The 12,975-nt window shown below is 34.9% G+C and overlaps 1 protein-coding gene and 1 non-coding gene across 3 annotated transcripts; both read right to left on the reverse strand.

Annotated features, from left to right (window-relative positions):
* Positions 1-3,156, reverse strand: LOC107910693 (4-coumarate--CoA ligase-like 5). Of its 2 annotated transcripts, XM_016838653.2 has the most exons (5): positions 1,695-3,156; positions 705-850; positions 556-623; positions 379-481; positions 1-297 (listed from the first exon to the last, which is right to left on the reverse strand). In XM_016838653.2, the coding sequence occupies exons 1-5, from the start codon at positions 2,911-2,913 to the stop codon at positions 184-186; spliced, it is 1,650 nt and encodes a 549-aa protein (XP_016694142.1). In that variant the 5' UTR covers positions 2,914-3,156; the 3' UTR covers positions 1-183. The 2 variants fall into 2 exon arrangements, with proteins under 2 accessions (XP_016694142.1, XP_016694141.1); XM_016838652.2 differs by having other exon boundaries at positions 556-850.
* A 6,439-nt stretch (positions 3,157-9,595) lies between these two features.
* LOC121215192 (small nucleolar RNA R71) lies at positions 9,596-9,702 on the reverse strand. The gene has a single exon (XR_005910921.1). It is a non-coding gene; the product is annotated as a small nucleolar RNA R71 (small nucleolar RNA).
* Positions 9,703-12,975: the final 3,273 nt, after the last annotated feature.

Genomic DNA, 12,975 nt, shown 5'->3' on the forward strand with positions numbered 1-12,975 from the left:
TTTATACCAAATCTTGTTATTTAAAACTTCCATTTGCTAGTTCCAAATTAACATCATAATAATAATATAATCATAATAAACAAGTAAAAGAAAATCTATTACAGCATAAAATAGATAAAAAGGGCCATGAACGCAGGCAGAAGCATCAAGTAGTGGTGGTGTTTCACAAATTGTAGATGTTGTTCAAAGTTTGGAGGTGGCGAGCTTTATGAGATCCTTCCTAAGAATCTTGCCAGATGGATTCTTGGGTATTGAAGCTACAAATGCCACTTTCCGAATTCTTTTATATGGGGCAACCTGTTCATTTCATTTACCCACCAATTTAACAACTTGATAATTCAACAGAGTTAAACAACCCAATTTCATTCACGTGCATACCTGTCTACCCACGAAATCCATCACTCCTGTCTCCGATAAATTGCTCCCGGGTTTTCTTACCACGTATGCCATCGGAAACTGCCCAACCTCCCTATCAGGAAACCTGAAACACCCAATCACTAAAATTATACACATGCCCAACCTCCGGTAAGGTCCATATAAGAGGTGACAACTTACGGAATAACCGCAGCATCTAAGATTTCCGGGTGGGAAAGGAGCAATGCCTCAAGCTCTGCAGGAGGAACCTGCCACAAATCAAAACTCTCACTTTGTTTGTTTGTTATATCCCTTGTACAAAAGGCAAGCCAATTTGGGGGGTCATTCACCTGATATCCCTTGTACTTAATCAGCTCCTTCAACCTGTCAACTATAAATATGAAGCCATCCTCATCAATATAGCATAAGTCGCCAGTCCTCAGCCATCCGTCCGAGTCAAGTGTCGACGTCGTTGCTTCTGGATTACTGAAATAACCTACAATACCAAAGTCAAAGGGTCTGTTTAGGGGCATTTGCACAACCCACCCTCCCTTATTACCCTAATGTTTCCTCAGCAATTTCAAAGCTAATCAGTGGCCAACCCTCAAAAACAATTTTTAATCTAAATAATAAAGAAATCATTCCAGCATATATAATTAAACAACCAAATGTGCCCAAACACTCATCCGTCACCTACCACGAAAAAGTCAGAATATGGAATAAAAAAAGGCGCATTTTGCTTTTGGTCTAATTTGCCCCCAGTACCTCTACTATTTGGAGTTTTAAATATTCAGTTTCTCTGTTTTTCATGAATTCCTTTTGTCTATTTTCAGTAAAAGTAACGTGAAGATGTCGAAATACATTTTGTTCATTCTACTAAAAATTTAAGTAAATTAATCCCTGTAAGTTAGATTAAAGAGTAAATTGATCATCCCATTAAAAATTTCATCTATTTCTACTTCTATATATTAACATGAAGTCTACTTAGCACGCCAGATGTCACTATCTGATTATTTCATCAGTTACATCAGTTTTTAACTGTATACACGGATGAAATTTTTACAAAAATGATAAATTTACTCTTCAATCTAATATATATAAATTAATTTATTATTTTTAAGTAAAAGAACAAAATAATGACTCCAGTACAGAGCGTAGGGACTTTCATAATAAATTTACCTCTATTTTTTAAAATTAAACTCATTATCTTCTTATTCCAATTCCTATTCCTATTCATTGGTCATAAAAAACTAAATTAAGTCCACAAAGTATATAGGAAGTAAGAGAATATTCAAACCCTTGGGGGTTTTTTAGTGGCTTATTAATAATTAGGATAATACCTTTCATAACGGAGGGGCCCCTAAGCCGAAGCTCACCCGTCTGGTTCACGTTCAAAGCCTTACCACTATCAGGGTCCACAACCTTAGCCTCCATGCTAGGCGACAACATCCCCGCCGTACCATACTTTCGGCTCTCTTCCAATGAGTCCGTCGACGCACCAATCCCAGTTGACTCAGTCAAACCGTACCCTTGAAGAATCTTTACATTCGGATACTTCTCCAGAAAACCCTCAATCACTTCTTTACTCAGCGGTGCCCCACCTGACAACGCCGAATGCAACGAACTCAGATCGTACTTCTTCCGTATCTGATCGGCGGCGTTTACCATCGCCACCAGAATTGGTGGCACCAGAGGTAGGTAGGTTTCGCGGTACTTCTCGATGGTTGATAGCATGTCGTGCATCTCGAACTTCGATAAAACTATGACCGTTGATCCAGAGGCCAACAACCCAGTGGCAAAGGCTACTAAGCCGTAGATGTGAAACATGGGAACCGTGCAGATGAACTTTTCTCCTACTTCTATGCTGAACCTGTTTATAACCGTTTGTACCATGGCTATAAGATTTCTATGAGATGAAACCACTCCCTTGCTAGCACCTGTCGTACCAGAGGAATAAAGCAGAGTCGCCGTGTCATCCTGGTTGACTCGGTCCCTCACTCGACTCCCACTCGGTTCCCTCTTCATCATCTGATGTAAAGTTGTTACAATCTTCGCTTCCCCAGCCTGACTGCTCAAGTGATCTTCTAGAAGCACGATCGGGATGGTGGAGCCTGCTAATTTAGGGAGGAGTTGAGGAATAGTGAAGGCGAGAACTGGCTTAGAATCGGCGACTTGTTTCCCGATTTCATTAGCCGTGTTGAGAGGGTTGGTGGTGGTTATGATAGCGCCCAGGGACATAACAGAGAGGCAAACAATGGGGAAGAAGATGGAGTTGGGTGAAAGGAGTAGAACCACATGGCCTTTCCGGATTCCCATGTCGGAAAGACACGTGGCGACGGAATCAACAGCCCTCCAAAGCTCCGAGAAGGTGAGATGGCGGCCGGTAGCGGCGTCGATGAAGGCAACTTTACCGTGGTGAGCCCGAGCTGAGATAAATGTGGTGACATCGAGGGAGTGGTTCTTGGGGAGAGGAATGGGTTTGCGCTTGCTGTAGAAGGTAGAATTGGACCGGCAAAAGCCACTCCTTGGATCGATTGCCAAGCTCATGTTTTCCGCCATGGATTTGCAGTTCCAATGTTTTTTTATTTTATTTTTCTACTCTTCAAATAAAGTCGGCTGGTAGAAGAATCAATTTTATATTGTAAGACAGCGAAGTATGGGCAGTCACATAAGCGAGTGAGCTAGTTTAGGTCTTTTGAACAGTCCGCGTGGTCGGAAGCCTTACGTGGCACGACCAGGGTCGTTGGATGGAAACAAAGTTGAACTTTTGTCGTAAGATCAAATTGAGTAATAGAGGAACGTGTTTGATTGTGTTGCCACGTGTGGATTTATCTGTATTTGTCACATATCGCACTATACATGGTCGTCGCCCGCCATCCTACTCTTCCGTGACCTCTTTTTTATTTTTAATTTACTTAAATATATTATTTAATTTGTCACATTTTTTTATTTGTAGTTTTAAGATTGGTCACTTTTGTAAATATAATATATTATCACTAATCATTAAATTTGCCCTTTTTAACTTTTAAAAAAATTATTTTAATTATTAATTTTTTTAGCTTTTAAATTTATATTTTTATGTCAAATAACCCAAAAATGAATGAAAATATTAATGTTTGTTAACTTTACTGAAGTGGCATACATACGGATTGCTAGATAACATGTCAATATTTAATTAATTTTAAAATTTTAAAAAGTATTAAAAATATTTTTATAATTTTTAATTTTAAAAATAATTTCTATTTTTTTTGAATTTTTAAAATTTTAAAAAATTAATTAAATACTTATATATCATCCACGTGAAAATTGACGAGTATACGTCAATAAAGTTAAAAAAATTAAATTTTCTATTCATTTTAGGGTGATTAGACAAAAACACAAATTTAGTGGCAAAAAGGTAAAAAATTAAATGAAAGGTTAAATTGACTTATTATTATTATTATTATAAAGTTGAGAGCCATATAAGTAATTATGCCAATATATTACCAACAAAATAATTAATAATAGGTTTTGTTATTTGGGTAATATCAATAATAGGACTTTGACACCTTAAAAAGTAAAAGTCTTATAAAACTCTCTTCAGATTGCATTTTAGTCCATTTATTGAAAAAATAGCAAATTAACATCTTTAAGTTAGATGAGTGAGCAAAATAGCCCATCCGTTAAAATTTGGTGTTTATATATAAGGTATAAGAATAAATTTAGCCTTCAACCTTTACACATTTATTCAATTTGACCCCTGCTCTTTTATTGGAAGTAAATTAGAAAAATTTAAAACTAATAAGGCTAAGGAGTAAAAGAGGCCTTAGCAACAAATTAAAAAAAATCATTTAAGCTCTTTTAAATTTTAAAAATTATTAAAAATTATAATTATAAATTTTTTTATTAAAAATTAGTTCAAAATCTTATGAACATTAAAATTTAATAGTTGGATATTAAAATCTTACGACCATTAAAATTTAATTGTTAAAAATTAACAATACTGTTATGACCATTAAAATTTAAAGGTTGGATATTGTTATTTTTAATAATTTTAAATTTTTATAATTTTCTTATAAATTTTGTTCATGATTTTTAATAATTTATAAATTTTAAAAGGGTTTAAATGATTTTTTTAATTTGTTACTAATGACTTTTTGACTCTTTTGTCCTATTAGTTTTTAAAAAATAATTTACTTTCAATAAAAGAGTAGGAGTTAAATTAAATAAATGTGTAAAGATTGAGGGTTAAATTTGTCATTATACATTATATATAAACACTAAAACAAACACTTAACGGGTTGTTTTGTCACTAATATAACGTACAAAGACTAATTTATCTATTTTTTAGTAAAAGAACTAAAATGTAATCTAAAAAATAATACAGGAAACTTTGTGATACTTTTACTCTCTTAATATCATTGTCTATATAATTCTTTTTTTCTCAATTGTAATTTGACTCAATATCTAGATAGAATCAATAATAGGAGGTCCAATCTATTTACATAGATAAAGTGTCTAGGATTTGAAGTTTTTTCGTTAACCAGACCAATTCTTTTCAAATTAAAAAAAGAGAGTAAATTATATTAGCCATTTAATTATCAATTTTTTTTGTTATTCAACTATGAAAAGTTATAAAATGATCATCTAATTATTTAATTTTTTCTTTTTTGGTCACTAGACATTAAATGGTTGATAGAAAAATGACATGTCAGTTTTTAAAATTTACATAATAGTAACTTTAATCCTCAAACATTTAAACATTGTGTCAATTTAGTATTTGATTCCAAAAAAATAAAAATAAATAATAACCAGCGTCTACACATTGTGTAATTTTTTTTGTAGTTTTACTTTTCTTTGTGGTCATTTCACCTAAAAAGCTTTTAAAAATTAAAATTATTAGCTAAATTTGATATATATATACACATACACAAAAAAATAGAAACACTCAAAAACCCAATATTATAATTTTCACGTTTCTCATTCTAATTAAAATTTCACAAAAAATAGAAACACTCAAAAACCCAATATCAAAAACCCAATATATGTATCATGCCTATTAAATTTTTTTTTCCAAAAAAAAATATGTCGATTTTTTTCCCAAAATTTAGGGAAATAGGTCGTTTTTGGAGAGAGAATACAAAATGTCTCCTATAAGAGCACAGGGCATGCTTTTAGCCTCCTTGTTGCCACCTCAACTGAAGACACTTCCTGCTAGATGCGTTTTCGTCCTAGCTAAGTGCGCCCCCTTCGACTTGTTTCTTAAAATCATGACCCAAACCCTAAACCTTAACCCTACATGTTGGATTCTCGGGATAAAATTTCAAAAGCTTGGGAATATTGGGATAAAATTCACACATCCCATCCAATCTTTCTGTGGCAGATAATAATGTTATCTTTAAAAACTTTTCAGAAAAACGCTACTTGTTAGAAGCGTTTTTTTGACTTGTCATGTCCAATATTTTCCAACATTTTGAAATTATGTTTCATATTTGGTGGTAGAATTTCCTATAAATTGAAGACATTCTATGTAGAGGTTTCCAAATTTCAAGCAGATTGTTTTCATAATGAGGTTTGCATAAGAAGACCATTGATGATGCTAAAAATCTGAAGTTTAAAAATTGACCCAACAAAGCAAATTAGTTCAAGTAAATGTCGTTGTTTTAATTTGGATAATTAGTACTTATTTTTTTGTATAATGTTTTTTTAAACATATGAAACATGTTATTTGGGCGAAGATGAGTAGACGAATTAGAGACATTATTTATTAGGACGGTCAAATTTGTGACACCGATATTGAGGTTGTTTTTGTATCAGCCCAAACTATAGAATTGGCTTTCAACCAGAGCATAAAGTTGAACTAGATTCGGTCAAGAATTAGAAGGAAAGTGTTAACTTCAAGGCGAAAGAGAATTACAAGCTTGAAAAATAGACATCTAATGTCATTGAACCCTGTTACATATGATATATTTGAGGTAAAAGGCGACATGGATGTCGAGGTGATGCTTGATAGGCATTGCTTTAGTGGAAATGCTATACTAGAGTTATATGCTCACTTTGTTGATGTCGGGGAAAGTGGTCTGAGTTTGACAATAGTTCCAGTAAATTTGTTTCTAGAAGAAGAAGTAGAAAGTCAAACCACACGGTTTGTATGGTGGTTTCACAGTATTGTTACAAAGCTTCTACCAAGAAATGTCGAAATCATTACTGGGAAGACATTCCTCGATTTCAACACTCAATTTCAACTTTGGCATACAGTCAAGGTTAGCTGGTCACCTAAACTTAAAGACCTTGACACGACATTCTGTGAGTGTTTTCGATTTCAACTTCCCAACGCCGATGTTCTATGTTGGAAACATTTATGTGGGTATGCCAGCAAGTTAAACCGGTAGCCAATTTGAAAGTAATATTGGTTTCAACGTAGGGTTTACAACAATGATGATGTACTCCCTACAACTTACATTGGCGAAGGGACATCCAATCCTAGATTATGCCAATTACTTTGATTGTATCAAAGAGATATTTAAATGTTCTTAATGTTATAGAAGATTAGCTTAATTGGAAGGTGATTGAGGTTTCTATTGAATGTTTTCTATTGATCTTTTGTATGAGTTCATATTGAAGTTGATTAAGGGTGACTTGAAGTGTGGTTGAGGTGTTTTCTACTCGAATTTTTGGTTTCATGCACCCAAGTTTTAGAAATTTGGGTGTTAGTACCAAAACTTTAAAAACTAGTGGCTAAATTTTAGTTTCAGAGATCCAAGTTTCGGAACCCACACTAAAGGTATCAAACCCTTTGATGAAAATAGCTAAAAAACTAAAATGTTTGGCATAAGTGTCGGTACATGACTTTTAGGTATCGAAACATAGCCTAAGGTATCGGAACATGGGGGTTATGTATAATATCCAGCCCCTCGAATAGTGCCACATCATTTGTTTTGTGAATTTCAAGCCAATCGAAGCTCGTTTTTGGTCATAGACACTAATAAATCTTGAAAAGAGTTATATTTCATGCTTTTAGACCTAACTAATTTCCTATACTTAAGCATATTTAGTTGCATTTTAGGACATTTCATTAGTATTTTTCCTTAATCATTGCATTAGGAGCTTAGACTGTGTTTAAATGTTATTTGTTACTTTTAATTGCTTGTGGAAGGGCTGTGTTTGGTGGATTTACATGTATAGGATAAGGAACAAGAAATAAATGAGTGAAGGTTTGCCAAGGCAAAACGATGGACAGTTTGCCAACTTGTATGCTGTGGCAATTCACAATTTCGAGAAGATGACCAAGTCAACAGTCAACGCATACCAGTTTCGGCCAACTCTACTTGTACAAGATAAATTTTCCTAAAAAGAGAAAGAGATAAATCTTGGTCTGTTAGTTTTATCTTAGAGAAAAAGAATTTAAAAAGAGGAAAAATATAATGAGATAATGAGCTAATAACCACCTACCCAAAAGGAAGGGATTTTTAAACTAAAAAGAATTTAAAAAGAGAAAAGATAACCTTGAGCTATTGGCTAAACCCTAGTACACTTGCTTATAAAAGGCCAATGAAGGAGACCTCAATAGGACAGAGAACAACAAGACGGGAAGATCCTAAGGCAAGAGTAAGAGGGTTTGATTGAAAGAGAAAGTCATCTTTTCGGCTAACACATGGCACTGTGTTGCTCAAGTGTGGACCAGCAGAAGCTATTCTCTCGATGTTCTTCTGTTATTTCCTTAGTGCTCTCTTGTGAACTTATTTGGTTGTAAACGATGATGATGGTTTGGAATTATTTTTTCCCAACCGATGAGTTAAATCTCATCAGGTTGGGGTTATTTTGATGTTACTTAACTATTTTCAGTTTCCATGGTATAAATTTGATTATTTTACTCCCCATTCAGTTGTTTAAGTGCAATCCCTAGGAATAGTCGATGGCATATTGTTCTTGTTAAGTTGATTTAATGCGGGAAATGTTAGATTAATTTAACTAATATTAGATGGCATGAGCAAGCATTTGAATGATGCTTGCGTCATATAGAAAGAATTACACAGGCTACTATAGTAAGACCTTGTATGAGCAGGGATAGTAACTTGAGGTTTTACCCCCAAAAGAGACAGACTACTTTAGGACTCTTTTACACAATAAGTTAATCAAGATTTTGCCATGGCATTATCGACAGTGAAGGTTGATTCTGAATAATCCCATCCTACTGCATAAATATCGTAGACACTATATCTTTATTCTTTACCGAAGTATCTTTGCCACAACATATTTAGTAGTTATTTATATATAAAATATTTGCATATCACTATCATATTTGCCATTACATTCCTACTATCACCTTTTCCATAACATTTCCAATTATTTACTAATTCCATATATTACTCATCATTGTATATTTACCTTAGTTTTGCCATAAGATTTCATTCAATTGTTTTGCCATAGGATTAACCCGAATTTATTAAAATAACTTGACCAACTTTGTGCCTCAATCCGATCCTCATGGGAATGATACTCACTCATCACTTCATTACTTGAATCGATGTCTATACTTGCACAAAATCGCATATCATTTTACACGTTATAAGTTTTTGGCGCCGTTGTCGAGGATTGGTAATTTGGTGAAATTTGTTTTGGTTATTTTACTTTGTAGTTTTTATTTAACTTAGTGTATTTACTTTTTATAGGTTTTCCATCTTAGTGCATTTACTTTTTATAGGTTTTCCATCAGTGCATGAGAAGAGGTATTCCTGCTAACACATAATACCTTTTTGATCTAGAGATTGACAGAACTTTACAGAGAAAGAGAAAAGAATTGAGAAAAATGGCTAGAAACAGGAATGATCTCAATGGCAATCTAAATGATCACATTGAGAATCCTCACATGGGCCGTGTGGTGGATGATCGAGATAGACCAGTTAGAGAGCATGTTGTCCCGATGCTAGATGATTTGAATTCAGGGATAGTCAGACCAACCATACAAGCTCAACAGTTTGAGTTGAAACTGGTAATGTTCCAGATGTTACAAATTGTAGGGCAATTTGGTAGTTTACCTACTGAAGACCCATGACTACATTTAAGACTTTTTCTAGAAGTCTGTGACTCATTCATACAACAGGGTGTTCCTGAAGACGCCTTGAGACTTAAGGTATTCCCATTTTTCTTTAGAGATCGTGCCAGGGCATGGTGAAATGTTTTACCGTCAGGAAAAGTGGCATCATGGAATGACCTTTGCCAGAAATTTTTGCTATGGTATAATCCTCACACTATGAATGCTAAGTTGAGAAATGATATTACATCTTTTCACCAATTTGAAGATGAGACGTGATATAAAACTTGGGAGCGATTTAAAGAGTTAATAAGGAAATATCCGATGCATGGATTCCAGCATTAGACTCAAATAGAGATGTTTTACAATGGGCTAAATGCGCATACACGAATGGTATTTGATGCATCGGCAAATGGTACTTTGTTGGATAAGACATATAATGAAGCATACGAAATTTTGGAAAAATTGCCAACAATGGTTACCAGTATCTGACTACATGAGTTGGGACGGGTAAGAGAGCTACCGATACCATCAAGCTCGATGTAATCACTTCATTGATGACCTATGTATCTTCTCTAGCTAATATAATTAAAACCATGAAACCTTCAACTACTATGCAAGAAGTAAAAGTAGCTCGATCATCATGGGTTTATTGTGGTGAAAGTCACATGTTTAATGAATGTCCATCCAATCCAGTGTCAGTATACTATATGGGGAACTTTAATCGAAACAATAATCCATACTCCAATACCTACAATTCAAGGTGGAGACAACATCCGAATTTTAGTTGGAATAATCAAAGTGCAGGAAATTTTAATATTGCCGCAAGGCAGAATGTACAATAATGCACCGCTAAGATACGTTCAACCAATGCCACGACAAAATAATCAGTATGGTCAAGCATCATCATCTACTTCTATGGAAGCTTTTTTAAAGGAATATATGGCCAAGAATGATGATATGATATAGAGTCAGGCTGCATCCCTCCGAGCGCTTGAGAATCAAGTGGGGCAGATAACCAATGTTTTGAACACAAGACTGCAGGGAGCATTACCTAGTGACACCGAAAATTTAAGGACACAAGGCAAGGAGCAATGTAAGGCTATTATTATCAGAAACGGGACTAAGCTAGATGATGTTGTTCAAAATGTCGTGGCAGAAGAGGATGACTCAAGATGTGATCAGGTAAAGATCCTAGAGCCATCTGAAAAATATATTGCGCTTGAAAAGGGCAAGCAGAAGAATGCTATGGCAGAACTAGATCAGGTTACCAATGAAAATGCCACAGCAAAACAATATCAGCAACCTGAAGGACGATCGCCTCTACCTTTTTCTTAGTGATTCCACAATTGTAAACAAGAGGCTCAGTTCAAAAGATTTCTAGATGTCCTTAATGAACTCCATATCAACATACCACTGGTAGAAGCTTTGGAGTAGATGTCCAATTATGTGAAATTTATGAAAGACATACTGTCAAAGAAGCACAAATTGAGAGAATTTGAGACCATTGCTCTCACTTAGACCTGTCCATGGGCCGGGCCGGGTTTGGGCTGGGCCCATAAAAAATTTTTGGCCCCATTCCTAGGCCCGAGCCTAACCCAGCCCGAAATATGGGCCTGAGATTTTGTCCAGGCTCGGCCCAAGGGAAAAATATGGAGCCCGAGCCAGGCCCGACCCAGCCCAGCCCGACCCATATTTATTTTTTAAAAAAATCAATGTCTTCCAAGTTCCAACGCATCAATTAAAAAAATAATTTATTTTTATTTCTCTTTTCTGCTACAAAAGCTCAATATATGAAACCCCATTTTTACATTAAAAATTCCAAATTCCAATCAAAACAAATCCCTAATCCCCAAATTTTTGTTCTCAAATCAAATTCGTTTCCCTTTCCTTTTATTGTATGGTATTTTTGTTTACTACAAACAATCTAAGAGATTTCAGAATCCCTGCCTGAGCACCAGCAGCAAAGATCTTTTGAGTGCAGGACTGCAAAAATAGATTCAAATAGAAATGAAGATTTGGGTTTGGATTCCATTGAAGAAAACGAGAAGAATCCAGTTGAAACAGACAAGGTTCAAATATCTCTAATCTCTGGTGCCATACAACTTTTGAGTGCAGAAAGCAGTGATTATATTCAGAACTACTACATCAATCCTCTAGTTAACAGAATCTATACACTCGATTCGGGAATAATTGAACATTAAAGAATAAACAAACAGTTTACCTTAAATACTAATTTGTTGGCGATTCGGGAAGAAGCAAACCCTTAAATGCTTGATTCTGGAATTGGGTGGAGGACCGGAGGTGGATCGGTGGAGGTCTTGACGATGGAGGTGGATTGGCAGTCAAGGCAGTTAAGGCACGATAGGGTTAGGGATTTGGAATTGGAAGACAGATTGTAGTGTCTGGGAAATGAAAACTAAAACTAAAAAGCAAAAACTTAAACATAAAAAAAATATATATATTTTAAACATAAAAAACTTAAAACATAAAAAACTTAAACTAAAACTAAAAACTTAAACTAGTATATTTTAAACATAAAAAAATATATATTTAATATATTTTCGGGCCGGGCTGGGCCGGGCCCGGGCCAAAAAAATTCTGCCCGAGGCCCAGCCCATTTTCTAAATGGGCCTCTTTTTTTGGCCAAGCCCATATTTCGGGCCTATATTTTTACCTGAACCCTCCCATATTTCGGGCGGGCCATCGGGCCGGGCGACCCATGGACAGGTCTACTCTCACTGAAGGGTGCACAACAATGTTGATGAACAAACTACCTCTAGAATTGAAGGACCCAGGGAGTTTTACTATCCAATATGCAATTGGAAATTGTTATGTAGGCAAGGCATTATGTGATTTAGGAGCAAGTATAAATCTAATGTCTATGTCTATTTTTAGGAAGTTAGGAATTGGAAAAGCGAGACCTACTACAGTTATATTGCAACTGGCCAGTCGATCCTATGCCTATCCGTGGGGTAAAATTGAAGACGTATTGGTAAGGGTAGATAAATTTATCTTTCTAGCGGATTTTCTCATTTTGGAATTTGAAGCTGATCAAAATATGCTAATTATTCTTCAAAGACCTTTTCTTACTACTGACAGGACTTTAATTGATGTGCAGAAATGTAAATTAACCATGAAGATGAATGATAAGCAAATTGTGTTTAATGTATTCAATGCCCTGAAATGTGCTGATGAGAATAAAGAATGCCAAGCTATTAATCTGATAGAAACAACAATGGAGGAAGAGTTTGCAAGATTTTGCCACAATAATTCCAATAGTGATATTGATTTACTTGAGATAAATGAAACGGAGACTTTTGAAGAATTCAGTGAATTCATAGAGGTGAAGCAAATTTTGGATAAACTAGGGAAAAAGTGTGAATCCTTGGATTTATCAGATCTCTCTTTCAAGCTTCCTAAATATTCTATAGAGGAACCCCACACAATAGAGTTGAAGCCTTTGTCGCTGCATTTAAAGTATGTCCACTTGGGAGAAAACAACACTTTGCTAGAGTAAAATAGACCTATCAGTTTTGATGAACATTTTGATGAACATTTTTTGGTAGCTCATGTATATCTTCATGAAGTTGTTGATGTCAAAGATA

This window comes from Gossypium hirsutum, chromosome D02 (assembly GCF_007990345.1).
Source record: "Gossypium hirsutum isolate 1008001.06 chromosome D02, Gossypium_hirsutum_v2.1, whole genome shotgun sequence".
Classification (NCBI taxonomy): domain Eukaryota; kingdom Viridiplantae; phylum Streptophyta; class Magnoliopsida; order Malvales; family Malvaceae; genus Gossypium; species Gossypium hirsutum.